Source organism: Pelodiscus sinensis, chromosome 32, assembly GCF_049634645.1.
Source record: "Pelodiscus sinensis isolate JC-2024 chromosome 32, ASM4963464v1, whole genome shotgun sequence".
In the NCBI taxonomy this organism is placed as follows: domain Eukaryota; kingdom Metazoa; phylum Chordata; order Testudines; family Trionychidae; genus Pelodiscus; species Pelodiscus sinensis.
The window spans coordinates 12,779,553-12,805,447 of record NC_134742.1 but is presented as its reverse complement, the minus strand read 5'-3'; the positions used below and the strand labels follow the sequence as shown (position 1 = coordinate 12,805,447).

Genomic DNA, 25,895 nt, shown 5'->3' with positions numbered 1-25,895 from the left:
CCGCACTGGGGTCACCTTGTTAATAAACCTACGTGGAATGGCTTCCTCTGAGTCCCAGCTTACTGCGTAGTGATCTCGGCTTGCTCTCTGTCTCCCTCCCCAGCTCAATATCCTGATTCTGAATACAAACCCATTTCCTCCTGCTCTGTTACCTGCCGTCACCCTTTGGCGTCTCCTCTGAAGGAGCAATTGCTAACCTCCCAGGCTCCTTTACTCTCTCATAGATGCCAGGGCAGCGCCATACCTATTGCTGCTCTGATCAGTTGAGACCTCAATAACAGAGGATGTGGTCTCTGGCCCAGGGACCTTCTTCTCCTATCACAGGCTAGTCTGCACTAATTCAGGCATTCGGGAGCAGAGCGGAAATGGCCACTAACACCATTTCAAAGAACTTGAAACAGAAAATGGTGAAACTAAAAGCACCACAGCGGAGGTGTTAAAAAAACAATTTCTGGTAGCAGGGTACTTTTATCAGAGGCGGCAACGCTGGGGGAGGGGGAAGAGAGCGGGACAGTGGAAAGTGCTTTGCAGCTGGGCATCTGCCTGCAACGGGCTCAGCTTGCTGCAGATAGATGTGACTCCATGACAGTCTCCCCTCCGTCTCCCCTAGCAGCCTCTGTCCACAGGGAGACTTCCATGGGCAGGGGCTGCTGCCACCCTGTGCTGCTACTTCTGTATCAGAGGCTTCAGCACGGGGCAACAGGAAGCCCGTCTGCAAGGGGGGTTGGTTTTTAAATGGGCTCCCCTCACGGATCTATTCCCTCCTGCCACACTAAGGCAGTGTTTCTTAAACTTTTTAAGACCTAAGAACACCAAACAATATTTTTTTTATGAGGAACACCAAGGATATTTTTGTTGAGGGGAAAAATAAAAGCCCCCAAGGAAACGTTGATGAGCAAAAAAAAAAAAAAGAAAAAAAAAAAAGGAGGCTTGTCCCTTTAAGGAAAGCCATTTTGAATTCTGTTCTCTTCGTAGCACACCTCTGACTGCCTTGTGGCGCTCAGGTGTGCCGCGAAACACACTTTAAGAAATGCTGGGCTAAGGCATCCGCTGCAGGTAGGAAGGTGGGGTGGGTACCTGGGGCTCAATGTTGAAGGCATCAGCTCCCAGATTGTGGATTCAAGCCCCACCCACGCGCCTCCTACCCCTGGAGGGGGGACTCAACCTCTTCCCTTATCATGGTCACCTAGGGAAGGAGCTGGGGGTCCCAACTCTGGGGAGCTGTCTCCATGCTGGGTGCTTCCCTGACCCGCTGATCACGGTGTGCAGCTCCAAGCAAGTACAAATTATTAAACAGCAGCCAATTAAAAGAACAACAGGAAAGGTTGCAGAAAACCCATCCCCTTGTTCTGTGGCATCTCAAACAGCATCTCTGGGATGTCAGGGCAGTTCACAGTCTGTTCCTCAGCATCCTGGCTGCGCTGCCGTGGGTCGGATGCTTGCTCTGGGTAGCAGGAGCCTTTTTTGTTCCGTTCGTCCCACCTCCCTTGCAGGTTTCAGGTGGGGGAAGGCTGAACGCAAGGGGTTTGCTTAGTCTGGGGAGGAGAGGACTGAGGGGGGACTTGATAGCCATTTTCAAGGAGGCAGTGCACTCAATTCTGGGTACCCAGGAACTGACAGAGGAGAGGGCTCTTGTAGAAAAGAGACACGCGATTCCCAGACGGTGGTAGGAGGGAACAACTAGGAGAGCTAAATACACAGGACTTGGCTTAATGGTGCCTAGGAGAAGCAGTCCCAGTGTGCCAGCGTGCAGGACTGAGGAATACGGCAAAGTGGGCAGAGTCATGAGGAGGTAAGTGGGTGAATTTGGGGAAAGGGAGGGATATCTTTAGGGAGACGAGGAAAAGTTCTGAGCATGCAAAAGAGTGGGCGTAGAATTTGCAAGCAGGCGAGCACAAATTCCCTCCTGGGAAGGGGCGATGGGCCTGGCTCGGTGCTCTTGAAAGGGGCGGAGCTTTGGGCACAAGGGCGGAGCCAGGCAGCTGTCACTCAGTGCTGCCCGAAATGAACCGCCCACTTTAACGCTGTCCAGAGCGTGCCACCTGGGGCTCTGCAGCCCTCCATGGGGGGCCCCTTGGAATCACTGGGCCCCGGGGAAGTTATCCCCTATATCCCCCTCCTATCTGCAAGGGGCTAATGAGACTGTTCTGGGAGCCACAGATCTTGTCACAACCAGGGCAGAGATGTCCCTCACACCAATTTTAAGGGTAAAAAGGAGAAATAAGCTGGTTTTGTTTAGCCTGGGGGTTGGAGGGCGTGGGGCTGTGGGAGTAAGGGCAGGGCGTGGGTGGTGTGAGATGTAGGTATCAAGGAAGCGAGTTATGGGCAGTTGGTTCATTATTTAGAGAACAGCCTTCCCTGAAGATTACTCGTGTGAGACAGGATTATAAAGTACAGACTGAACCTCTCTCATCCCGCACTCCTTAGTCCAGCAGCATCCGTGGTCCAGCATGATTTGAGTTAGCCCAACTCTGCTTATCATGGGTGCAGCCAAGTTTCCCACCATCCCACAAAGCTTGTTTATAATCCCCAGTCCTGTGTCCCAGGGTTTTATGCTGTTCTTTGACTTTAATTTGCCCCAAACTGTCTTCTCAGTCCCCAGCAAGCAGTGGACGTGTGGGTAATGCTGCTAGACAATATTGACCTCCCGTGATTTAGCAAATTCTCTGGTTTAGCACCGGTCAGGTCCCAAGGGTGCCAGACTAGAGACGTTGAACCTGTACATGTACTCCCAGGACAATGTTAATTTTCTACTTATTGGATTGCATATTAAATAAACATCTTAAGCTGTGCGTTTTGTTAATGATCTTTTCTTTTAATCGTCTTTCTTCCATAATGATGAGCTACAAAAAATACATATCTAGGTATTTTGTTCATGCTGGTCGTGCACATCTGCACCTTGCTTCGGCAGCAGTACACATGCCCATATTCGATCAGCACATCCAGAAGAGGCTCAGATTTTCCGGACCCCCGCTCCCAATCTAGCTTGCAGGAGCGGAGGCCTGTCCCTGTGGTGGCTTTCCAATTTTCAGACCAAGGCTTTGGAAATTCAGCCCCCCAAGTGTGGGGTTCAAAAATTAGATTACATTCAGTCTGTGTTATGAGAGAGACTCCACAGGTGTTAATGGCAGAGCCGGGGTCAGGGACCCGGGCGAAAGGAGGCAGGGTTAGTGGCAGGAGCTCGTTAGGCAAGAAAAACCACCGGTTCACAGTCAAGTTCAGGTTGAGGGACAAGCTAAAAGTTGGGCCCAGGAACTGAGCTGGAATCAAGCTAAGGCTCACTGCCCGGTAGCAAAGTCCAGGGAGGTACCAGGGCTCAGGTGGGACTCGGGGTCCAAATTTGAGTCATATTCCTGACAGTGAGCTGAAGCACCAAGAATGCAGGATTGTCATGGCTGGGAGCTAGTGGGCAACAGCTGATAGCCGCTGAGCCAGGTGGAGGGGGCGGAGCCTGCTCCGCGATCTAGGAAGGGGCGTGGCCAAAGGTGGAAAGATGGGGCCACAGGCAGCTGGTGGCCACGGCACTTTAAAGGACTGGGGTTCCAGCCACCGTCACTGCTACTTAGGTAGCAATGATGGCCAGCGCCCCGGGTCCATTTGAATCACTAGGCCTTCAGACAACTCTCCCTTTTGACCACCCACATTGGTGGGCCTGTTGCCTGGACACTTGCTAGCCCCATCTCTTGGGATTATATAAGGCAAGGAGCCAATCCGATGCTCACTCCTTACCCCTTTAGCTATAGCGGGGTGTGGCAGCGTTGAGTGGTTGGAATTTTCATGCACAACACTGGTTTACCTTTAGGCATTTTTTTTTCCTGTTTGTGTCCATCTGAATATTCATAGTTGTGGGAAATAAGAGCGGACAGACGACAGGCATCTGACAGGCATTTGCCAACGGCAGGAGCTGTTAGGGTTTAAAAAGTGAAAGCTTTTTCTGACCTGTCACACACAGCTGTGCATTTCCATATGGGAAGCTGCTGGAATCGTCTGGATCAATTCTCCAGCTAGTTTCTTCTTCCTTGGCCTATCTGGAGATTTGCAGTGCAAATCTCTTCTCATTAGTTTGTGGGTGGGGTGGGGGGAGGGGGTGCCCTGCATGGACTGTTACCAATGTGTAGTGATAAAAATCTAAAGCGAGGTTTGCGAGCCAGGTTAAACCTGTACAAATGTGTGGAGTGGGCTGTAGGCCAAAGACCGGTGCTACTTGTAAACTGGGTGCTTGGCCACTCAGGAGAGATTCCAATGCCACCCAGCTGATTAGCAAAGTGCTGATGTCTAGGTTTGTGTTTCTTTGGGTGGTGCACATTTCCACATGCCTTGGTGCACAGAACACAAATTATTCCGCACAGGGAATGGAAAAGATTAGTGGGACCATTGGCCGGGACTGTTTCTTTACTGTGTCTGTGCACCCCCCACGAGGGGGTCCTGAACTTGGCAGTGGAGTTGAGCAATGGCTTAATTAGACTCATCTAATCTAACGTCTGAGTCACAGCCCCCGGCTCACCCACTCCTGTGACAGAGCAGTCAGGGAGATGCAGGCCAGAGTCCAGGGTTAAGGCTGAGCTGGTCTGGCTTTGAAAGCAGCTGTGCAGTATCTGTTCCATAGGAGCTGTAGCAAGGGGATTGGCTTTACCACAGGGCCTGATTTGGGTGTCGTTCTGCCAGTCGGTCCGGCCGGCTGCAGATCCAGTTCATGGGGGTGTAGCACCATGAGATGCTGGGACGCTGGTTGAGATATGCACATCGTCCATCTTCACCCACCTGAAACCTGCAAGGGAGGTGGGGTCACTTCTTGGCTGAACTCCACGGGCAGCATCCACACATCAGCCCCTTTGGGTAACTGCTGCACCCGTGGGCCCAGCCTACAATGGCAGGGTCCAGCTCTCTGTGCTGTATTTGTACAGCCCCAAGCGCAACAGGCACCCGCTCCACAGATGTGGCTCCTACGTGCTTCCACCACCATCAGTAACAACCAACCAGGTCACGGTGCTCTCTACAGAGCTAGTTATAACTGACCTGGTTCAATGATGTCACTAGTCATGTGACCACATTTGGATGGCCACGCCCACCGTGCAACCTGAGATGTGCCAGTGCATTCTGGGAAAATTGAAGCAGCTGAGTGGGAGAGCGTGGCCTCATAGAAAGGGAACTAAGCTGGATTGCAGGGAACCGATGTGCAGAGGTCTGACCCTCAGGTGTAGAGCAGCTGGTGCGCACCTACAGAGTTCACAGAAGCCTTTTCTATACAGGTGTCCAGTTTTGAACCGAACAGTCCAGTATTTGAGCTATCTGTTCGGGACACGAATTGAGACGCTCTAATTGAGTCAATACAACTGTCCGGTATTTTCTCAATCGGATGGAATGGCGATTGTGATGTCGTGTCAAGTGTGTCCGGGATTTTTCTTGAAATCATCTGGCAGCTCTATCTCTAGTAGGGATACTCCGCACGGGCAAGAATTATTCTGATCCCTTAGAGGGGGAAAATTAATTGTGTTTTTTTTATATTTTGGCAATTTCATAAACTCTGACTCACCCCATTTGGGGTCAAAGAAAGTATTTTGACAAAACCAGAAAGGTTTTCTTTGGCTTTTAAAGGTTTTGAGGTTGTTTTTTTTTAAGACAATGGAAAGGAATTTGGAAATGAAACTTATCTGACAGGGCAACGTTTTGACTGTTGTGTTGTTTTCAAAGGAACCATGTAACAACCAGGACAGGAATTCCCCAAATTTCCTGTGTTGCTTGCCAAATCGCAACAGCATAGGTGAGTAGCTGCAAGGAATGGTGGGAACTTTTTTTTTAAAGTAGCGGTACAAGGATTGGGGATAGCAAGTGATAGAGAGGAGGAGAATAGAGAGGGCAGGGCTTCAAGGACGGGGCGGGGCGGTAGATCGTGGCTTGGTCTGTCATTTAAAAAGTGATCTTGGGTGTAAAAAGGTTGGAGACCACTGCTGTACATAATACAAAGGAAAATACGACTAGAGCGGTGCGGCCGTTTGACCTCGGCCAGACCCTACAAACTGTTTGTAATTCGACTCCTGTCTCTTAACAGATTTGGTTCTTCAGCAGAGACTCGCGTTTTACAGCCAGGCTAAGTCTACACTACGAGTTTTCTCGGCAAAAAATATGCAAACGAGGGACTCATTTGCATGAGTCGCAATCGCATTTGCATGTTTCTGCAGGACAAAGGGTTTTTGCGCAAAAAGGAAATGTCCACACGGCTTGTTTTGGCAAAAAAGCCCTAGCGCAAAACCGGATCAGCAGAAAATATGCAAATGAGACCACAACTCATGCAAATGAGTCCCTCGTTTACATATTTTTTGTGCCGAGAAAACTCGTAGTGTAGACTCTGCACTGGAGACCTAGATTCCTACAGTTACAGCCCACTGGCCATGCCCAGAGAAGAGATCTGACCTCTTCACCAACGATGAGGGGGGGTGGCTGCGGACCACAGGGCTGTCGTGGCACCGTGGCCTGAGGAAGGATAGCCAGCTCCGACTGTCAGCAGGGAGCCTGAAGTTCCGAGCCCGCAGAACCAGGCTGGGGGAATAAAACACTCACAGGCTGCTGTTGAACGCTGTGCCATCCACCCACTTCCAGGGCTGGCCCGGTTCTTTCCGGAGGCCGATCCAGTAGGAGGAGGAGCTTTTATTTTGCATCAGGAACTCCTTTGAAATAAGCAAAATAAGCTGAGCCGCACAGTGCGAAGGGAGGCAGCAAACTTGGCACTGGCTTAAGGAGAGAAGGAAAACCCGCCTGGGGGCTCGTTCCCAGTTACCCTCGGGCCACACTGGGCAGCACCAAGCTCCCTTACAGCAGCCACAGCCAGGCCCAGGAGACTGTCGGCTGGACAGAGGCTCTGCACCCAGCCGCACGATGGCAATGGGGAATCTGGCCGACAGGCGTCCCTACAAAGCTTTTCTTGCCTTAGAGGCTGCTGGTCAGACACACACAGGGGCCCAGCCATCAGCTCATGTAGAATTCCTTGCTGGACCGGACCCAGACCTGGATTGTGGTCAGATCAGTGTGTCAGGTCCAGTTACAGAACCAGTTCATAATGATCCTGAATACGAACTATATGAATCCAATACTATGTGTATGGAAGTAGCCTCAGCTAGGATCTGGGCCCCGCTGGGTGCTGCACAGACACAGCGAGACAGACCCTGCCCCAGCTGAGATCAGGGCCCCGTCGTGCCGGGCGCTGCACAGACACAGCGAGAGACAGTCCCTGTCCCAGCTGAGTTCAGGGCCCCGTTGTGCCGGGCGCTGCACAGACACAGCGAGAGACAGTCCCTGTCCCAGCTGAGTTCAGGGCCCCGTTGTGCCGGGCGCTGCACAGACACAGCGAGAGACAGTCCCTGCCCCAGCTGAGATCAGGGCCCCGTTGTGCCGGGCGCTGCACAGACACAGCGAGAGACAGTCCCTGCCCCAGCTGGGATCAGGGCCCGTTGTGCCGGGCGCTGCACAGACACAGCGAGAGACAGTCCCTGCCCCAGCTGAGATCAGGGCCCCGTTGTGCCGGGCGCTGCACAGACACAGCGAGAGACAGTCCCTGCCCCAGCTGAGTTCAGAGCCCTGTTGTGCCGGGCGCTGCACAGACACAGCGAGAGACAGTCCCTGCCCCAGCTGAGATCAGGGCCCCGTTGTGCCGGGCGCTGCACAGACACAGCGAGAGACAGTCCCTGCCCCAGCTGGGATCAGGGCCCGTTGTGCCGGGCGCTGCACAGACACAGCGAGAGACAGTCCCTGTCCCAGCTGAGATCAGGGCCCCGTTGTGCCGGGCGCTGCACAGACACAGCGAGAGACAGTCCCTGCCCCAGCTGAGTTCAGGGCCCCATTGTGCCGGGTGCTGCACAGACACAGCGAGAGACAGTCCCTGCCCCAGCTGAGTTCAGGGCCCCATTGTGCCGGGTGCTGCACAGACACAGCGAGAGACAGTCCCTGCCCCAGCTGGGATCAGGGCCCCGTCGTGCCGGGCGCTGCACAGACACAGCGAGAGACAGTCCCTGCCCCAGCTGGGATCAGGGCCCCGTTGTGCCGGGCGCTGCACAGACACAGCGAGAGACAGTCCCTGCCCCAGCTGAGTTCAGAGCCCTGTTGTGCCGGGCGCTGCACAGACACAGCGAGAGACAGTCCCTGCCCCAGCTGAGATCAGGGCCCCGTTGTGCCGGGCGCTGCACAGACACAGCGAGAGACAGTCCCTGCCCCAGCTGGGATCAGGGCCCGTTGTGCCGGGCGCTGCACAGACACAGCGAGAGACAGTCCCTGTCCCAGCTGAGATCAGGGCCCCGTTGTGCCGGGCGCTGCACAGACACAGCGAGAGACAGTCCCTGTCCCAGCTGAGATCAGGGCCCCGTTGTGCCGGGCGCTGCACAGACACAGCGAGAGACAGTCCCTGTCCCAGCTGAGATCAGGGCCCCGTTGTGCCGGGCGCTGCACAGACACAGCGAGAGACAGACCCTGCCCCAGCTGAGATCAGGGCCCCGTTGTGCCGGGCGCGGCACAGACACAGCGAGAGACAGTCCCTGCCCCAGCTGGGATCAGGGCCCCGTCGTGCCGGGCGCTGCACAGACACAGCGAGAGACAGTCCCTGCCCCAGCTGGGATCAGGGCCCCGTCGTGCCGGGCGCTGCACAGACACAGCGAGAGACAGTCCCTGCCCCAGCTGGGATCAGGGCCCCGTCGTGCCGGGCGCTGCACAGACACAGCGAGAGACAGTCCCTGCCCCAGCTGGGATCAGGGCCCCGTCGTGCCGGGCGCTGCACAGACACAGCGAGAGACAGACCCTGCCCTAGCTGAGATCAGGGCCCCGTTGTGCCGGGCGCTGCACAGACACAGCGAGAGACAGACCCTGCCCCAGCTGAGATCAGGGCCCCGTTGTGCCAGGCGCTGCACAGACACAGCGAGAGACAGTCCCTGCCCCAGCTGAGTTCAGAGCCCTGTTGTGCCGGGTGCTGCACAGACACAGCGAGAGACAGTCCCTGCCCCAGCTGGGATCAAAGCCCCGTTGTGCCGGGTGCTGCACAGACACAGCGAGAGACAGTCCCTGCCCCAGCTGGGATCAAAGCCCCGTTGTGCCGGGCGCTGCACAGACACAGCGAGAGACAGTCCCTGCCCCAGCTGAGATCAGGGCCCCGTCGTGCCGGGCGCTGCACAGACACAGCGAGAGACAGACCCTGCCCCAGCTGAGATCAGGGCCCCGTTGTGCCGGGCGCTGCACAGACACAGCGAGAGACAGACCCTGCCCCAGCTGAGATCAGGGCCCCGTTGTGCCAGGCGCTGCACAGACACAGCGAGAGACAGTCCCTGCCCCAGATGAGATCAGGGCCCTGTTGTGCCGGGCGCTGCACAGACACAGCGAGAGACAGTCCCTGCCCCAGCTGAGATCAGGGCCCCGTTGTGCCGGGCGCTGCACAGACACAGCGAGAGACAGTCCCTGCCCCAGCTGGGATCAGGGCCCCGTCGTGCCGGGCGCTGCACAGACACAGCGAGAGACAGTCCCTGCCCCAGCTGAGATCAGAGCCCCGTCGTGCCGGGCGCTGCACAGACACAGCGAGAGACAGTCCCTGTCCCAGCTGAGATCAGAGCCCCGTCGTGCCGGGCGTTGCACAGACACAGCGAGAGACAGTCCCTGTCCCAGCTGAGATCAGGGCCCCGTTGTGCCGGGCGCGGCACCGACACAGCGAGAGACAGTCCCTGCCCCAGCTGGGATCAGGGTCCCGTCGTGCCGGGCGCTGCACAGACACAGCGAGAGACAGTCCCTGCCCCAGCTGGGATCAGGGCCCCGTCGTGCCGGGCGCTGCACAGACACAGCGAGAGACAGTCCCTGCCCCAGCTGAGATCAGGGCCCCGTCGTGCCGGGCGCTGCACAGACACAGCGAGAGACAGACCCTGCCCCAGCTGAGATCAGGGCCCCGTTGTGCCGGGCGCTGCACAGACACAGCGAGAGACAGACCCTGCCCCAGCTGAGATCAGGGCCCCGTTGTGCCAGGCGCTGCACAGACACAGCGAGAGACAGTCCCTGCCCCAGATGAGATCAGGGCCCTGTTGTGCCGGGCGCTGCACAGACACAGCGAGAGACAGTCCCTGCCCCAGCTGGGATCAAAGCCCCGTTGTGCCGGGCGCTGCACAGACACAGCGAGAGACAGTCCCTGCCCCAGCTGAGATCAGGGCCCCGTCGTGCCGGGCGCTGCACAGACACAGCGAGAGACAGACCCTGCCCCAGCTGAGATCAGGGCCCCGTTGTGCCGGGCGCTGCACAGACACAGCGAGAGACAGACCCTGCCCCAGCTGAGATCAGGGCCCCGTTGTGCCAGGCGCTGCACAGACACAGCGAGAGACAGTCCCTGCCCCAGATGAGATCAGGGCCCTGTTGTGCCGGGCGCTGCACAGACACAGCGAGAGACAGTCCCTGCCCCAGCTGAGATCAGGGCCCCGTTGTGCCGGGCGCTGCACAGACACAGCGAGAGACAGTCCCTGCCCCAGCTGGGATCAGGGCCCCGTCGTGCCGGGCGCTGCACAGACACAGCGAGAGACAGTCCCTGCCCCAGCTGAGATCAGAGCCCCGTCGTGCCGGGCGCTGCACAGACACAGCGAGAGACAGTCCCTGTCCCAGCTGAGATCAGAGCCCCGTCGTGCCGGGCGTTGCACAGACACAGCGAGAGACAGTCCCTGTCCCAGCTGAGATCAGGGCCCCGTTGTGCCGGGCGCGGCACCGACACAGCGAGAGACAGTCCCTGCCCCAGCTGGGATCAGGGTCCCGTCGTGCCGGGCGCTGCACAGACACAGCGAGAGACAGTCCCTGCCCCAGCTGGGATCAGGGCCCCGTCGTGCCGGGCGCTGCACAGACACAGCGAGAGACAGTCCCTGACCCAGCTGAGATCAGAGCCCCATCGTGCCGGGCGTTGCACAGACACGCAGTAAAATCATCTAACCCTCAACTTTCATTATCTGAGCTCCCAAGGCAGACAGGGCTTGACTGCACCATTGTCTTTTCTGCCACATCTGCCTAACTGTACCTCCTAGACACTGTGCATCTCCGCCTTACCAGATCTGCCTGGGTGTGAATCCCAACCAGGGAGGCACCGAGGGACGAGCAGTTTTTCTGGCCGGTGGCCCAGTCCCCTTCAGCCTTTGAGAAGAGGTAACATTTCCCTCCGAAGTGAATCCAGTCCTCCGGGCATGTGGGAGCAGGTGGGTCCGCAGGAGAGAAGAGAAGTTTGAAGGCGACCACTGAAAGTTATCAAGTTGCACAGTGGTTAGGAATGCTCCCTTCCCTAGGGTCTGTAGTTACTCCTCTCTATAGCCATACACGAGAGCAGTTTTCAGGGATCTAAAAGGGTGTCACAAGGAGGAGGGAGAGAAATTGTTCTCCTTGTCCTTTGAGGCCAGGGCAAGAAGCAATGGGCTTAAACTGCAGCAAGGGAGGTTTAGGTTGGACATTAGGAAAAACTTTCTGCCTGTCAGGGTGGTCACACACTGGAATAAATTGCCCAGGGTGGTTGTGGAATCCCCATCTCTGGAGATATTGAAGAGTAGGTTAGATAAATGTCTATCAGGGATGGTCTATACGGTGCTGGGTCCTGCCATGAGGGCAGGAGACTGGACTTGATTACCTCTCGAGATCCCTTCCCATTCTAGTATTTTAGCATTCTAGGATTCTATATAGGAGTATGTTTCTGGTAATAATCCCAGCTCTTTTCCAGCCCTTCTCTCAAGACCCCTTATAAAGAAATGAAGTGCTATTATCCCAGTTTTACAGATGGGGAAACTGAGTCACAGGGCAGATAAGTGACAGGATAAAGGTCACCCAGAAGACCAGTGGCAGAGTTGGAATAGACCACGCACCCCCCCTGCCCTCCGCCCACACACTTCTCCAGTTCTATTCTAGTCCAAGCCCCTCTTGTGAACTGCATTCGGTGTTCTCGATTACAGGCAGCAAAACTGGCTTTTGAAAATAGTGATGGATGTTGTGGATAAAGAAGACCCCAAGCCAGTTTCAATTATCTATGTTTGTATGGGATGTCAGCGCCCAGGGTATAACAGGGCATCAGCGCCCGAAGCGCAGAGAATCAGCCGTTCGGTGTCACTGAGGAGGTAAGGAACACGCTGCAGGAGTGTTCTTTCAAAATGAAACTGAAAGAATGTGGCGGTTTATTCGAGAGCGAAAAACCTCATTTTCCGAGGAAGAACGCCTTTTTTCAAAAGAGCTCTTTCGAAAAAAGGCTTTCTTGACTGCAACCAGGGCTTTTTCGAAAGAGAGCATCCAGATTGTCTAGGTGCTCTCTTTCAAAAAAGCGGATCGCTTTTTCGAAAAAAGTTGTGGCTGTCTAGACGATCTCTGCCTAAAGAAGCTTTATTCTTTCAAAAAAGCTTCTTTCAAAAGAAGCTGGTGGTAGGGCTGCCAGATGGTTTTAACAAAAATACCGGACACGCTTGACATTCCATCACAATCTACATTACATCTTAGTTAGAAAATACCAGACATTTATATTTTCTCTATTCCCAGACAGCTCAAATACTGGACTGCTTCAAAACCAGACACCTGGCAACCCCAGCATGTATTCTAGATGTCTTTTGGTGTGGGCATGACAGACGGGAGGTAGCCCTCATGTGGCCCTTCTATGATGCAGAACAACTAAATCACAGGTTTCGGAGTATGGGCTGGTCCATTGAGGAATGCTGCATAAGGTACCGAACAGCTGAGAACTGTGAAAACTCCTCTCACCTCAACCTTCCTTTCCTCAGGTAGGAAAGCAGTAAATGGGGGTGGGGAGGAAGAGTCCAAATTTAACCTTTTCAGTCCAACAAAGCAGCAAAGGCCCAATCCTCGTGAGCTGCAGGGAGAGAGCTAACGCATCAGGCAGGACTTTTCCCATGGGGCTGGCCCGAGGGCGGTGTTGGAACTGGCTGAGAGAGGCTGATATTTCCAACCAAGCTGGGCAATAACATGCAACTTTTTAACTGTCGGGCTGAAAGCATCTTCCCATGGGGCAAGACAGAGTCTCCCCCCCTAGGGGTCCCTGCATGCAGGTTGGGTTGGTCTCTTGCAAACAGTGGGCGTTGGATCCTCTAATGCAAGGCAGCAATGTAAAAAAGAACGGTGTTGGTTTACACCAGCCTGCTCTAGTGACATGGGTCAGAATTTTTTCCCCCTCTCTGGAAATGCATTTTGGCGAGACTGTGAACAGCAAGAAACTCAACCAAAAGGGAACTAGGCTGCCACTGTGCCTCCTGGGAGTTGTAGTTCCGGTTCCTTGTGTTCCCATTCTTCTCTATAGACAAGAGTCCCTGATTGGACTACATTTCCCATGATGCTTTTTCCCAATGCAGAGAAGGGTGGCAATGCATCATGGGAATTCCAGGCAATGAAGCAGCATGGGAGATGTAGTCCAAGCCTGGAGTTTGGCCCACAGGGTAGACTGGGATAGATGTAATACACCTATCTCAGGCCTTAATCTGTGACCTTTCTTTAAATTTTCAACCTGGTGGTTGCACTATAACACATTTTTGGACAACAGAGCTATAGGGCAAGTGCCTCAGCTCGTGTCTGTCACCAGAGCTTTGCTGGACAGTAATAAGACCATCCAGCTCTAGCATCCCACTTTCCATCCCTCCAGCTCAAGACACTCGACAAAGGGAGATCAGGGTCTCCATTTTAAAAGTTGGGGAAACTGAGGCACGGAGCTGTAAAGTGACGCATAAAAGGTCACCAGCAGGCCAGTGGTGGGTCCAAAAATAAAACCCCAATTTCCTGAGTCCCACTCCAGCACCCTGACCACTAGGCCACGCTGCCTCCCCGTGCCAAGGCAGCTGCCCCAATTAGCACCAATGGGCTGGTTACAAGCTGCCTTCTGGTGTGGGAGTTGGATGTGGAGGGAGCCCGTCCAAAGAGGAGGGCAGGGCCACTGTAGGGGGATGGGAGCCCCAGAAACGACTAAGAGAGGTGAGGAGCAGGGCTGGTGGTGGGCTCACAGGGAGCGAGCATGGCGGAGCTGCAGGGGTGCGGGGGTGCCGAGGGCGCAGAACTCACCTGCCACAACCACAACCGCGACCAGGCTGACGCACAGAACGGCAGCGAATGCCCCGGTGAATGGAGACCAGATCCTGGCCTGGGCTGGAAACAGAAGCAGCTGGTCACCATCTCTGGCCCCTCCCAGCAAGGCAGGGCTGTACCGCCGAACGGCGGCCAGACCCTGGGAGGGGATGGGGGTGTTCCGAAGGGCAGGCCAGGGAGCTGAGCTGGCAGCAGAATGGGGCCGGGGCAGCTCCGGCAGCCTGCGGAGGTCAGGCTGGTATTTGCAAAGCTGCCTGCCAGGATGCCTCAGACCCCTTGGGTTAGGGGGCCCATCGTCCCCTCAACCCCCAGCTTAAGCTGTGGCCTTCATGTTTCCCAGCCAGAAACTGCTTCGCTCCCCGACCCTACCCCCCAGCCAGGTGTTCGTCTCCGTCTCCCTTCCTTTGTCTCTGCCTCTGGAAAGAGCTTTGCGAATTGCTCAGGCTGGCACTAGGGCTACGTCTCCACTGCGGGCTTCTTGTGCAAGAACTGTTTTGCGGAAGAGTTCTTGTGCAAAAGGTCTTCCACAAGAGCGTGTCCACGCAGCCGTGCGCTTTTGCACAAGAGCACCCACGGCAGTGTAGACGCTCTCTTGTGCAAGAAAGCTCCGATGGCCGTTTTAACCATAGGGCTTTCTTGCACAAGAATTTCATGTTGCCTGTCTACACTGGCCTCTTGTGGAAGAGCCCTTGCACAAGAGGGTTCATTCATCGGGAGGAGAGGAATAACTCTTCCGGAAGAAGCCCTGTTTTCCGACGCTGTACTGTAAATTTACTTGCACAAGAATGCGTAGGGGACCCAGTGTCTGTTCTGCCCTGGGACCCAGAACTGCTGCCCAATAGGCGTGGATTTGGTTCCACCCTCACCTTTTAAAATGAAAGAGGTTGCATCTGCAGGGGCGGCCTGTGAGCCTAGGTAAACTAGGCAGTTGCCTAGAGCACCGCTAGCCCGGGCACCCGATGATGACGTCATGGCCATTGACGGCCATACAGGTGGGGACGCTGACTGTGCAGCCCGCCTGGGGCGCCAGCTGCCACAGCCGGCCTCGGACCGCTCCTGTGAATCAGGACTAAAATGATCCACCTTGGTCTGTGTCGGTAGCAGGACTAGATCCTTCAACACTGAGCCTGCTTGAGCTAATGAAGCGACTCCAATAGATGGCAGCAGTAGCAGGTTATTATCCGATAGTAAACCAGCTTCTAGGGTAGGAAATGTAACACCCACTCCAAAAGCCAGGTTTGAACCCAGGACCGTTAGCTCTCAAAAAAGCTGTTTCTACCACTTGAGTTAAAGAATGAAAGCCATACCATAGCAGCAGCAGCAGTAGGCTGTTATCCTCGAGCGATGGGGTAAAGAATGTAACAGTCACTCCACCAGCATGGATCATTAGCAGGGTTTAAACCACGGATGCTCTATATTAGAAAGCCTGGAGTGCTACTAATTGAGCTAATGGGGGAAAAAAACTTGATTAGCATGCAGAAGTAGTAAGCTGTTATCCTCTAGTGCTACTAAGGAAGGATGAGGACACAGTCAAGCTGTGGGTTAGTGTCACCAAATTATGCTGAGATGGCTCCCTAGGAAACTGCTTAAGAGCAAGAACAAAGAGGAGGCAAATATAACCTCGAGGGTCCTGTGTCAGCAATTGGCTGGAGCTGTTGTGTAGCGAGGCTCCCCCCTGTTCTTCATCACACTTGCCCTCTGTGAAGCTGGTCTTCATCCTTTCCATAGGAGAGCACACTAGAGTGGAAGCAAATGAGAGAACAAAGCAGTTTACCGATCATGAAATGAAGATGCCAAAACCAGAGCGTTTGCCCCAAATGGAACAGAGACTTTTTGTCCCCCTCCTGTGGCTCTTTCATGTTGGCTCAGTGACTGTCACCACCAGCTAATGTGCCCAGGGGAGCTTGGTTCCATGCTTCTGGAAGAGGTGGGGCTTCAGGGGGAAGGGGCGGGGTTGGAGCAGCCAGTCCTCAGCACTACTCCAGGTGCACCTCTCCTGCCTGGAGCATGTTATGCTGTGCCCCTCTCTCCCGCCAGCCCTTTGCATTGCCTGGAGTGCTCCAGGGGTGCTCTGAAGGGCCGTGCCCTTTTGAATCACCAGCCCCTGGAGAAGTTGCCCCCTTTATCCCCTGTCTCCCTCCCATCCCTAAAGGCAGGATGTGGCAATAAGACTTGAATTTTACGGAGGTCTATAAAATCACTAATGGTGTGGAGAAAGGGAAGAAGGAAAAGTTATTTACTTGTTCCTATAATATAAGAGCTAGGGGACCACCAAATGAAATTAATGGGCAGCAGGTTTAAAACAAATAAAAGGAAGTTCTTCTTCACACAGCGCATAGTCAACCTGTGGAACTCCTTGCTTCAGGAGGTTGCGAAGGCCAGGACTATAACAGGGTGGGGGGGAAGGAGAGTGATACAGACACAGAGGGACTTGCCAAAAAGTCCCACAGGGTGAGGCTAAAACCCCAGTAGCCCGGGTACCAGTCAACTTCTGGAGACTAACGGGGATGACTAATGAATAACAGACGTGATCTGTCACAAGCCTAATAGTAGCCCTTCCACAGTAAAACCGCCCCATTTTTTGTCGGCCCATGAAATGAGCGTGTTTCGGCAGTGGAGATCAGCTGGGCTGTCCCAGGAAAAGCACTCAGAGCCGCGCCTGCCCGGCTGAGATCCAGGTAGCGGGAGGAGCTGCCGATGCAGGAGCATCAGAAGCACTGAACAGGAGGCCGGGGTGCATACGCTGAAGACGTCTTGGCTGCCAGCCAAGCTTGTTCCTGGCAAAACTCCAAACTGCTGGGAGATGGGGAGCCAAGTTAGGGTGCCTCTAGAGATGGAAATTAGAGGTATCAATATTGCAAATGAAGCTGGGATTTAAATATCCCACACTTCAGGGGCTGCTTTTTTTCGAAAGGGAGCTTTTTCAGAAAAAAAAGAAAGAAAAAAAAAGCAGCCGTTGAGATGCGGATCTGTCAGAAATAAAAGCCTTTTTCAAAAGAGCCTGTAAACCTCATTTTTGAGGGTCTTTCGAAAAAGGCTTTTATTTTCCAAAGATCCGTGTCTAAACTGCCGCTTTTTTCGAAAAAGCCCCATTTTGAAAAAAAGTGGCTGCCGCCATTATGCAAATGAAGCAGGGGATATTTCAATCCTGGGATCATTTGCAATATTAATATGTCTAATTTACATCCTTTTATTGAAAAGAGGATATGGTCTAGACACAGCCTTATTTAAGCTGTAACTGGAAAAACTTGAAAAAGAACAGATGCTCTTGCAACACTTTAGAGATTAATAGCACATGTAGCTGGGATCATGTGCTTACGTGCACACAGCCCACTTTTTCAGATGCCTGGAGCATTCAGTCCAGATCCAAGGATAAATAAGGATAAATAAGGGAGGGGGGGAAAAAGGGGGAAAACCCTGAGCAAGTCACTGTATCTCTCTGGACAGGGACTGTCTCTCGCTATGTCTGTGCAGCACTTGGCACAACGGGGCCCTGATCTCAGCTGGGGCAGGGCCTGTCTCTCGCTATGTCTGTGCAGCGCCTGGCACGACGGGGCCCTGATCCCAGCTGGGGCAGGGACTGTCTCTCGCTGTGTCTGTGCAGCGCCCGGCACAATGGGGCCCTGATCTCAGCTGGGGCAGGGACTGTCTCTCGCTGTGTCTGTGCAGCGCCCGGCACAACGGGGCCCTGATCTCAGCTGGGGCAGGGACTGTCTCTCGCTGTGTCTGTGCAGCGCCCGGCACAACAGGGCCCTGATCTCAGCTGGGGCAGGGACTGTCTCTCGCTGTGTCTGTGCAGCGCCCGGCACAACGGGGCCCTGATCTCAGCTGGGGCAGGGACTGTCTCTCGCTGTGTCTGTGCAGCGCCCGGCACAACGGGGCCCTGATCTCAGCTGGGGCAGGGACTGTCTCTCGCTGTGTCTGTGCAGCGCCCGGCACAACGGGACCCTGATCCCAGCTGGGGCAGGGACTGTCTCTCGCTGTGTCTGTGCAGCGCCCGGCACAACGGGGCCCTGATCTCAGCTGGGTCAGGGACTGTCTCTCGCTGTGTCTGTGCAGTGCCCGGCACAACGGGGCCCTGATCTCAGCTGGGTCAGGGACTGTCTCTCGCTGTGTCTGTGCAGCGCCCGGCATGACGGGGCCCTGATCCCAGCTGGGGCAGACAGGCGCTCGCAGAAATGCTAAGTCTGGCTCGCAGGGAAACAACGTGACTGCTATTTCAGAAGCCAATGTGTGTGGGTTACTCTTCCTGTAGTCTGCAGTTGTGCTCAGAATCAACCCAGCCCTAGACAGGGTCTGGGCGAGCTCTTCTCCATGCAGCTGGAAGCTCCAAGCTGGCAGCCGGCCCGGGTGAAAGGGGGATTTTGACAATCCGGTGGGGCTGACTCACAGCAGCTGGTTCTGCGGAGGGAGGGAGCAGTGGAAACTCGGACCCTCAGCGTTACCACCTTGAACCCCTAATGCGGCAGCCCGTTGGGAACCTGGGCACCCGGCCTGTGCAGGGAGTTGCTGCCCTCCCCCTGTCCAGGCAGGCCCCAGACCTTCACAGTCACATGATTTGCCCCCCTGCCTCACTTGGGGCAACCCTTGGGCCCAGCACAGGTGGGAAGGGGGCGCCCACCCCAGACTGACTCACCCCGGGGCCGGGAGGGGCTGGAGGAGGGACACAGAGGACCGCAACCCGATTCCTGCTCTTCCCCCTGCTGGAGCAAAATTTACCCCCCCTGCACCTCATCCCTGCCATGGGGCAGGGGAGCCAGGTCCCACTGGGGACAGAGGGAGCCCTGGGGGCAGCAGGGAATTCCAGGGGCTGTGGGGCTCAGACAGCATCACCCACAGGCACCTGCGGCCGGGCCCAGCCGGCACAGGAGACTCCATGCTCAGGATGCGTTGGGACAGCCGCTATGAGGGAATAGCAGTCGGCTCCCCACAGTGACAGCTGGCTGGGCCAGGGGTCACTCTGGGCCAGTGAGCCTCAGTTCTGAGTAGCTGGGGGAGGGAGACGACTGTCCCCTTCCCGCACAGCATCCGTGTCCGGTGCGTGGCTGGGGAGAGAGCTCCGTCCCCTGCCCTGCTGGGGGAGCAGCGCCCATCCGCACGGCCCGGGAGGGTGGGAGCCAATGCGCAGGCAGGGGAAGGAGAGGCACAGGGAGAGCGAAGGGAGAGGGAAGAGCTGTGCCTATGGGAGGAGAGAGGGGGGAGAGCCGGGGGCTGCCTATGTCAGCCATTTGCCTGGCTCTGACACCAACTCACCACCATGACCTGCCAGTGCAGGCTCGCCCCAGAGCAGAGCACGGACAGGCCGGGCCGATCCCAGCAGGGGATGGTGAGGCCCAGGACAGAGAGTCTGGTGTGTGCCGATCCAGGAGGGGCATATGTGTCGAGGGGGAAGGTGTTTTTGCTATGTAGGGAGAGGGGGTCCGAGGGACACTGAAGATCTGGCTGGAGTTTGCCCCAGGGTTAGAGAAAACTGTTGCATGATTGTCACCGGTGATGTTCTCTCTAGGGCAGGGCTGGGGAACCTTTTTTGGGTGTGTGTGGGGGGCGCTGACCCACAGAAGAGTCAGTCGGGGGCCGCACACAAGTGAGAAGCAAAAAGCCCCCCCTCACAGATGTGGCCCCTGACTGAGAAGGAGACAGATTCTCCCCACATCCTCCTCCCACCCCTCTTCCGGGGGAGGCTGCCACCCTCCGCCCTCCCCCGTGGTATCTGTTCCCCTTTGTTGCCTCTGTTAGCAGCCACATGTGGCCAGATGCTGCCTGCCCAGGCTGCATGAGGTAAGGTCCCGAGTCCTTCAGCCCGAAGCAGGCTCCGCTCTGGGTTGCTGCTCTCAGCTGGCTCCCTTGGCCGGACGCCCAGGCAGCGTGGTGTGGGAAAAAGTAAACAGCAGGAAGGGCCGAGGGATTGTGCCAGTGGCAGGTTCAGCCAGACCAGGGTTCTCCACACACCATGGCATCGGTTGAATCTCTTGCCCAGTTCCCAACCAGCCCCTGGCCCCACAATCTATCAGGCCTTGGGGACGAGGGGGGGCAGCTGCGTTACTCTTTAGCGCAGCAAATTTAAACACCAATGGTCGGGGTGGCCCGTGAGCCTAGATGCCTGATGATGACGTCACGGGGTGCCCAGGTGCCCCGTGATGATGCCACGGCCATTGACGGCCATGCAGGAGGGGGCGCCGATCGCGCCTTCCGCCTGGGGTGCCAGCTGCTACAGCCAGCCTCGGGCTGCTCCTGCCAATGGTCCTGTGGCACCTTAGGGACGTCTACACGACTGAGGAAGACCGTGGTCGATTTTCCAGGGTTCGAAGAGCGGGCCCAGTGAGGGCAGCTAATTCGAACGGAGAGGGGAGCTCCGGTCGATGCGGGTCACTCTGCTTTCACAGGAGTAAAACCACTTCATGGACAGCGCCTGAAGCCGAGTTTTTCCTCCAGTGCCCGGGGCACCGCAAAGCATGTGAGATCACCACAATCGACTACAGGAAGCCAACAACATTCATCGAATCCGAGGGCTGGCAGACACCTCAGGAGGCATCGAGTCCAGCCCCCTGCCCAAAGCAGGACCAACCCCAATTCAATTATCCCAGCCAGGGCTTGGTCAAGACAGGCCTTAAACACCTCTAGGGATGGAGATTCCACCCTCTCCGTAACCTGTCCCAGTGCTTCTCCATCCTCCCAGGGAAATCGTTTTTCCTAATCTCCAACCCAGACCTCCCCCACTGCAGCTTGTTCTGCCACCTGGCCCCACTGAGAACAGCCTCTCTCCATCCTCTTTGGAATCCTCCTTCAGGGAGTTGCGGGATGCTCTCGAATCCTTCCTCAATTCCATCCTTGCTACCCACATATGAAAATCAGAACGGCCAGACTGAGTCAGACCAAAGGTTCATCCAGCCCAGTGTCCTGTCTTCCCAAAGTGCCCAGTGCCAAGTGCCCCAGAGAACAGGTAATCATCAAGTGATACCTCCTGTCACCCATTCCCAGGCCCTGACAAACTGAGGCATGGGGCACCGTTCCTACTCATCCTGGCTACTAACCATTGATGGACCTAACCTCTATGAATGTATCTAGCTCTTTTTTTAACCTCCTTAAAGTCTTGGCCTTCATAACATCCTCCAGCAAGGAGTTCCACAGATTCACGGTGCACTGCATGACGAAAAACTTCCTTCTGTTTGTTTTAAATCTGCTTCCTATTCATTGTAGTTGGTGGACACTCGTTCGTGGGTTATGGGACAAGTCCATGCAAAACAGCATCTCCCCACATCTGGGGGGATTCACCAGGCCACAAAACTCCCTGCTTCAACAGACACAGGAAGGAAGGGCACGCGCCGTGACAGTGCCCCACTCGCCATGCAAGGCAGCAGTGGGCGATTGGCCTGAGACTCTGGTCAAGTGCCAACCTGCAAAGGTAGAAGGGACAGGAGGAATGGGCTTTGCTCTGGGCTCAGGGACAAGTGTGGGAATGCAGCCGGCAGGAAATGAAGGCACCTTGAAGAGACTGCAGCCAGGTAAGTGGAGGGAGGGGGTGAATTCAGAATGCAAAAGCAGAGTGAACACCGTGGCTACAAGAAAGGACAAAATCCCCACTCCATCACACAGACAGACCGCAGGAAGGAAATGCAGACAAGTAACCAGGACAGTGGGGGACTGAGGCCAGCGAAGCAGCAGAAAGAACAGCAGCAACTCCTGGATTTTATAGAGCTTTTACTCAGCAGATCTCAATGCACTTTCCAGATGGAAAAAGCCGTGACGAAGAGGCAAAGTGACTTGCCCAAAAAAAAATCACACAACAAACTGGCGGAACGAGGAGCAGAACCCAAGTGTCCTACCCACCCTCCCAACACGCCAGACCCCTACGCTGCCATACGCCCCCCCCCAACTCTGGACCCCGTTTAACAGGGATGGATGAAACTGACATGGGGACGGTTCCCGCGTCAAGAGACACGACAGGAACGCTGCCCCCTCGTCGCTAGGCAAATGAAACGTGCGTCTTACGGGTCGTGGCAGTGCTGCGGGCGGTGTCGGGCCGTTGGAAAGCCGAGCGCGTGCAGCCCAGCCGAGAGCCAGCTGGTGAGAAGAGCTGCCGCACAGGCTGGAGTGAAGAAAGCAAGAGGGTGCAGGAGCTCTTGTTGAAGCATAATATAAGCGGCGTGCTGGGCCGCCGGCCAAGCCTCTCGCTGTCGTGGGAATGACGCCCACAGTGAGATCAGAGCAGCCCAACAAACCTCCGGATATCTGCTTTGCAGCTGCTGTTGTCCACTTGGCCATGTGAGCGAAGAGCCCATGCAGAAGCAACTACGAAATTTGCTTCTGGGCAGGGTTCCAAAGAGAACTCAACTCTCCTTGCTTTTGCACCCTCTGGCAGCAGTCCCAGGTGCATCGTGGGATATTCTCACCCATCGCCCGCCCCCCCGCCGCCTCTGTTCCTTGAGCAATATTTCGGTGATATGCAAACAAACCCTGAACGCTCTCCCTGGGCCCTGAAAAGCCTCCTTTCCCAGTGCCCTGCTGCTATGGGGCCCCTGCAGGAGTTCCCGGCGTGGGGCATGGGGGGAGAAGGAGCCCTGTACAGACAGCAGCGATGGGGCAAAGTCCCCCTTCAGACACTGCTGTGGGGAAGGGCCCCCTTAAAACTCTGGCGGATGCCGGGGGGAGCCAGTTGTCCGGTGGTGCAGAGCGGAGCGTTTCCTGAACCCCACGGCTGCCCCACAAGTGGGCGTGGAGAGGGGAAGGGGTGTAACCCACAGCAGCTAGGACACCTGGAACGACAGGAGAGGAGAGGTGGGGTAAATACCCCTTGGGCTTCCTTCCCTGCCAGCTGAGGGCATGTGTGTCCCCGCCAGCATATCCAAGGCCCAACCCTAGCTCAAGCGCCAAGACGTCCAGCATGTCTATTCTGGTCAGCCCCTGGTGCACCAGCTAAGAGAGCAGCCACCCCTTAGAGCCAGCGTGCTGCACCCAAGGGGCAGGGAGTTGCCCCAAAATCTGTACAAAGGGTGAGAGTGAAGTGAAAGCTTGTGTGCTACTGATTCCCTATATTCTACTCATTTTTCACCTTCCTCTGTAGCATGGGGCACGGGTCACTTGCTGGAGGATTCGCTGCATCTTGAGGTCTTCAAACTATCATCTGAGGACTTCTATATCTGAGCTATAGGTGAGAGGATTATTCCAGGAGTGGGTGGGTGAGAGTCTGCGGCCTGCCTTGTGCAGGGGGTCAGACTAGATGATCATAACGGTCCCTTCTGACCTTAAGGTCTATGGCTACATCAAGACTGGCATGATTTTCCGCAAATGCTTTTAACGAAAAAGTGTTTCCGTTAAAAGCATTTGCGGAAAAGAGCGTCTAGATTGGCACGGATGCTTTTGCGCAAAAGCACTTTGTGCGGAAAAGCGTCCGTGCCAATCTAGACGCAGTTTTGCGCAAGAAAGCCCCGATCGCCATTTTCGCCATCGGGGCTTTTTAGCGCAAAACAATTTTTAACTGTCTACACTGGCCCTCTTGCACAAATACATTTGCACAAGAGGGCTTTTTCCCAAACGAGAGCAGCATAGTATTTGCACAGGAACACTGACAATCTTACAGGAGATCATCAGGGTTCTTGCGCAAATTCAAGTGGCCAGTGTAGACAGCTGGCAAGTTTTTCCGCAAAAGTGGCTGCTTTTGTGGAAAAACTTGCCAGTCTAGATGCAGCCTATGAGTCTATGTACTTGTATAATGTCTGTATGTGGCGTTCTAAATATGGGCTCTGTGTTGATGCTGTCTCTATCTGGGCAAAGAATGACTATGCTAATTAGCAAGGCTCCAGGAACGAGGCTGTCAGAGAGGCCGATCCACACCTGAGGATCACAGCTGGAGGATTCTCTGCATCTTGGGGCCTTCAAAGTATTTGAAGGCTTCAATATCTGAGATCTAGGTGAGAGGATTATTCTAGGAGGGGTGGGTGAGATTCTGTGGCCTGCACTGTGCAGGGGGTCAGACTAGATGATCATAATGGTCCCTTCTGACCTTAAAGTCTATGAGTGGGACCTGCAAACCAGCCAATATCATGACTTGGGACACAAGGACAGGCCACTGGGCCATGTGACCTGATCCAGCTTGGAAAAGACCAGGGATGGATATAAAATGCCACGAGGCGGACTCCATCTGGCCTTCAACTCTGCTACTGATCCCAGATGCAGCCTTGTGCGCAACAGCGATCCGGGGAGAATCGTTGGCCTATCCTGACACAGGATGTACACCAGAGACTTTTAAGCCAGCAGTTTGTATCTGCCAAGAGCCTGCATTGAGAACTGGGTGATTCTACGCGGGTGATGTATTCTCCGTAACGACCTTACTCTTGGGCTTTTCTTTCTTTTAGTAATAAACCTTTCGATTCTAAAGGATCGGCCCAGCGTGATCTGGTGGGTAGGATCCAAAGTATAAATTGACTGGGGATTTGTGGCTGGTTCTTTGGGACCGGAAAGACCCATTCAGAGTAGGTGAGATTGGGTTCGATAATCCCTCACCTGTGTACAGGCCACTCACCTGTGTGCAGGGGCTGACTGGGGCACAGGGTGAGCTGGGATGTCTGAGGGGTTTTGCTTGTGAGGTTTCTTGCTGGCCGGATTGGCAGCTGAAGTTCTCGGTGTGACTCGTTTGTAGCCTACTTGGGAACGGCCTCCAGTCTGGGGCTGTAAGGAGCCCTGAGTTTGAGCAATTTGCCCTGACCGGACGCCCTCAGTGGTACCCAGACCCGGTCCGGTCCATCACACTTGCCCCTTCCACCTAAGGCCCCACCCCCTCCTCCTGAGGCTCCACCTCCTCCACACCTCCTCTACTCCCCACACACACCTTGCCCCAGGACCTGTGGTGGCTGTTAGCCCCACAGGGTTCAGTACTAAGTATACTAGCTTGTGACGTTTGAGATCTCGGCTTAGTTCTCTGTTCCCGTTGTCCGTCTTTGGAGTCCCGCCGTCCGAGGGGGATCTCAGCCCTGCTTCCCAGGGGCACTGGGAGGAGGACTGTGAAGTGTTGCAGGGATGAGGGCCAGCGAGGGACCATGGCAACAGGCAGAGATGGAGGCTGGACAGTACTATGGGGAGTGTAGGATCCCAGAGTGATGGCAAGTGCCTCCCGTGTAAATGTATTGCTGTTTCCTTAGTTACACTCTCCACACATTCCACCGAGGAAGCGATCGCACAGCAGTCCGATGTATCACACGCCAGCCGTCTTTTAGCAGAGCCCATTGAAATACTTCCGAGCTGGCTTCCTAAAGTCAGGGCTGGGAGCTTCTTGGTACAGGAGGCCGCTGACAGATGCTGCCTCTTGACCGTGAGCCTTTAGCCAGAGCCGGGGCAATTGCCACTAGCAGTCCCTGTCAACGGAAGGCTTGGCGAGCCACCCAGGAGAGATTCAAACACTGCTCAGCAGAGCGTCCTCGGCACGCACAGCCAGCAGCCCGGCGGTGCACATCGGCACGTGCCTCGGTGCATGGAGCAAAACTGATGCTGCACGCGACTGGAATAAAAATAGATGGAACCGGGGTCACCTGGCAGGGTGTATCGAAAAGCAGCTATTCCCCTGGGATTCTGCTGGTTGCCAACATCATCTGCTCCAGGGCTTGGGTCAATCCAACCTGTCCTGCTCTGCTCTGGTGCTGGCGTGTGGTGGGAGTTCCCCAGAGAGACTGGCGTGTGGTGGGAGTTCCCCAGAGAGACTGGCGTGTGGTGGGAGTTCCCCAGAGAGACTGGCGTGTGGTGGGAGTTCCTCAGAGAGACTGGCGTGTGGTGGGAGTTCCCCAGAGAGACTGGCGTGTGGTGGGAGTTCCCCAGAGAGACTGGCGTGTGGTGGGAGTTCCCCAGAGAGACTG

The 25,895-nt window shown here is 55.4% G+C and overlaps 1 protein-coding gene across 1 annotated transcript; it reads right to left on the bottom strand.

Annotated features, from left to right (window-relative positions):
* Positions 1-2,794: 2,794 nt before the first annotated feature.
* LOC106732880 (C-type lectin domain family 2 member B-like) lies at positions 2,795-22,230 on the bottom strand. Its single transcript, XM_075914216.1, has 6 exons — positions 22,042-22,230; positions 15,673-15,789; positions 14,029-14,112; positions 11,044-11,228; positions 6,559-6,665; positions 2,795-4,768 (listed from the first exon to the last, which is right to left on the bottom strand). The coding sequence occupies exons 2-6, from the start codon at positions 15,776-15,778 to the stop codon at positions 4,630-4,632; spliced, it is 621 nt and encodes a 206-aa protein (XP_075770331.1). The 5' UTR covers positions 15,779-15,789; positions 22,042-22,230; the 3' UTR covers positions 2,795-4,629.
* Positions 22,231-25,895: the final 3,665 nt, after the last annotated feature.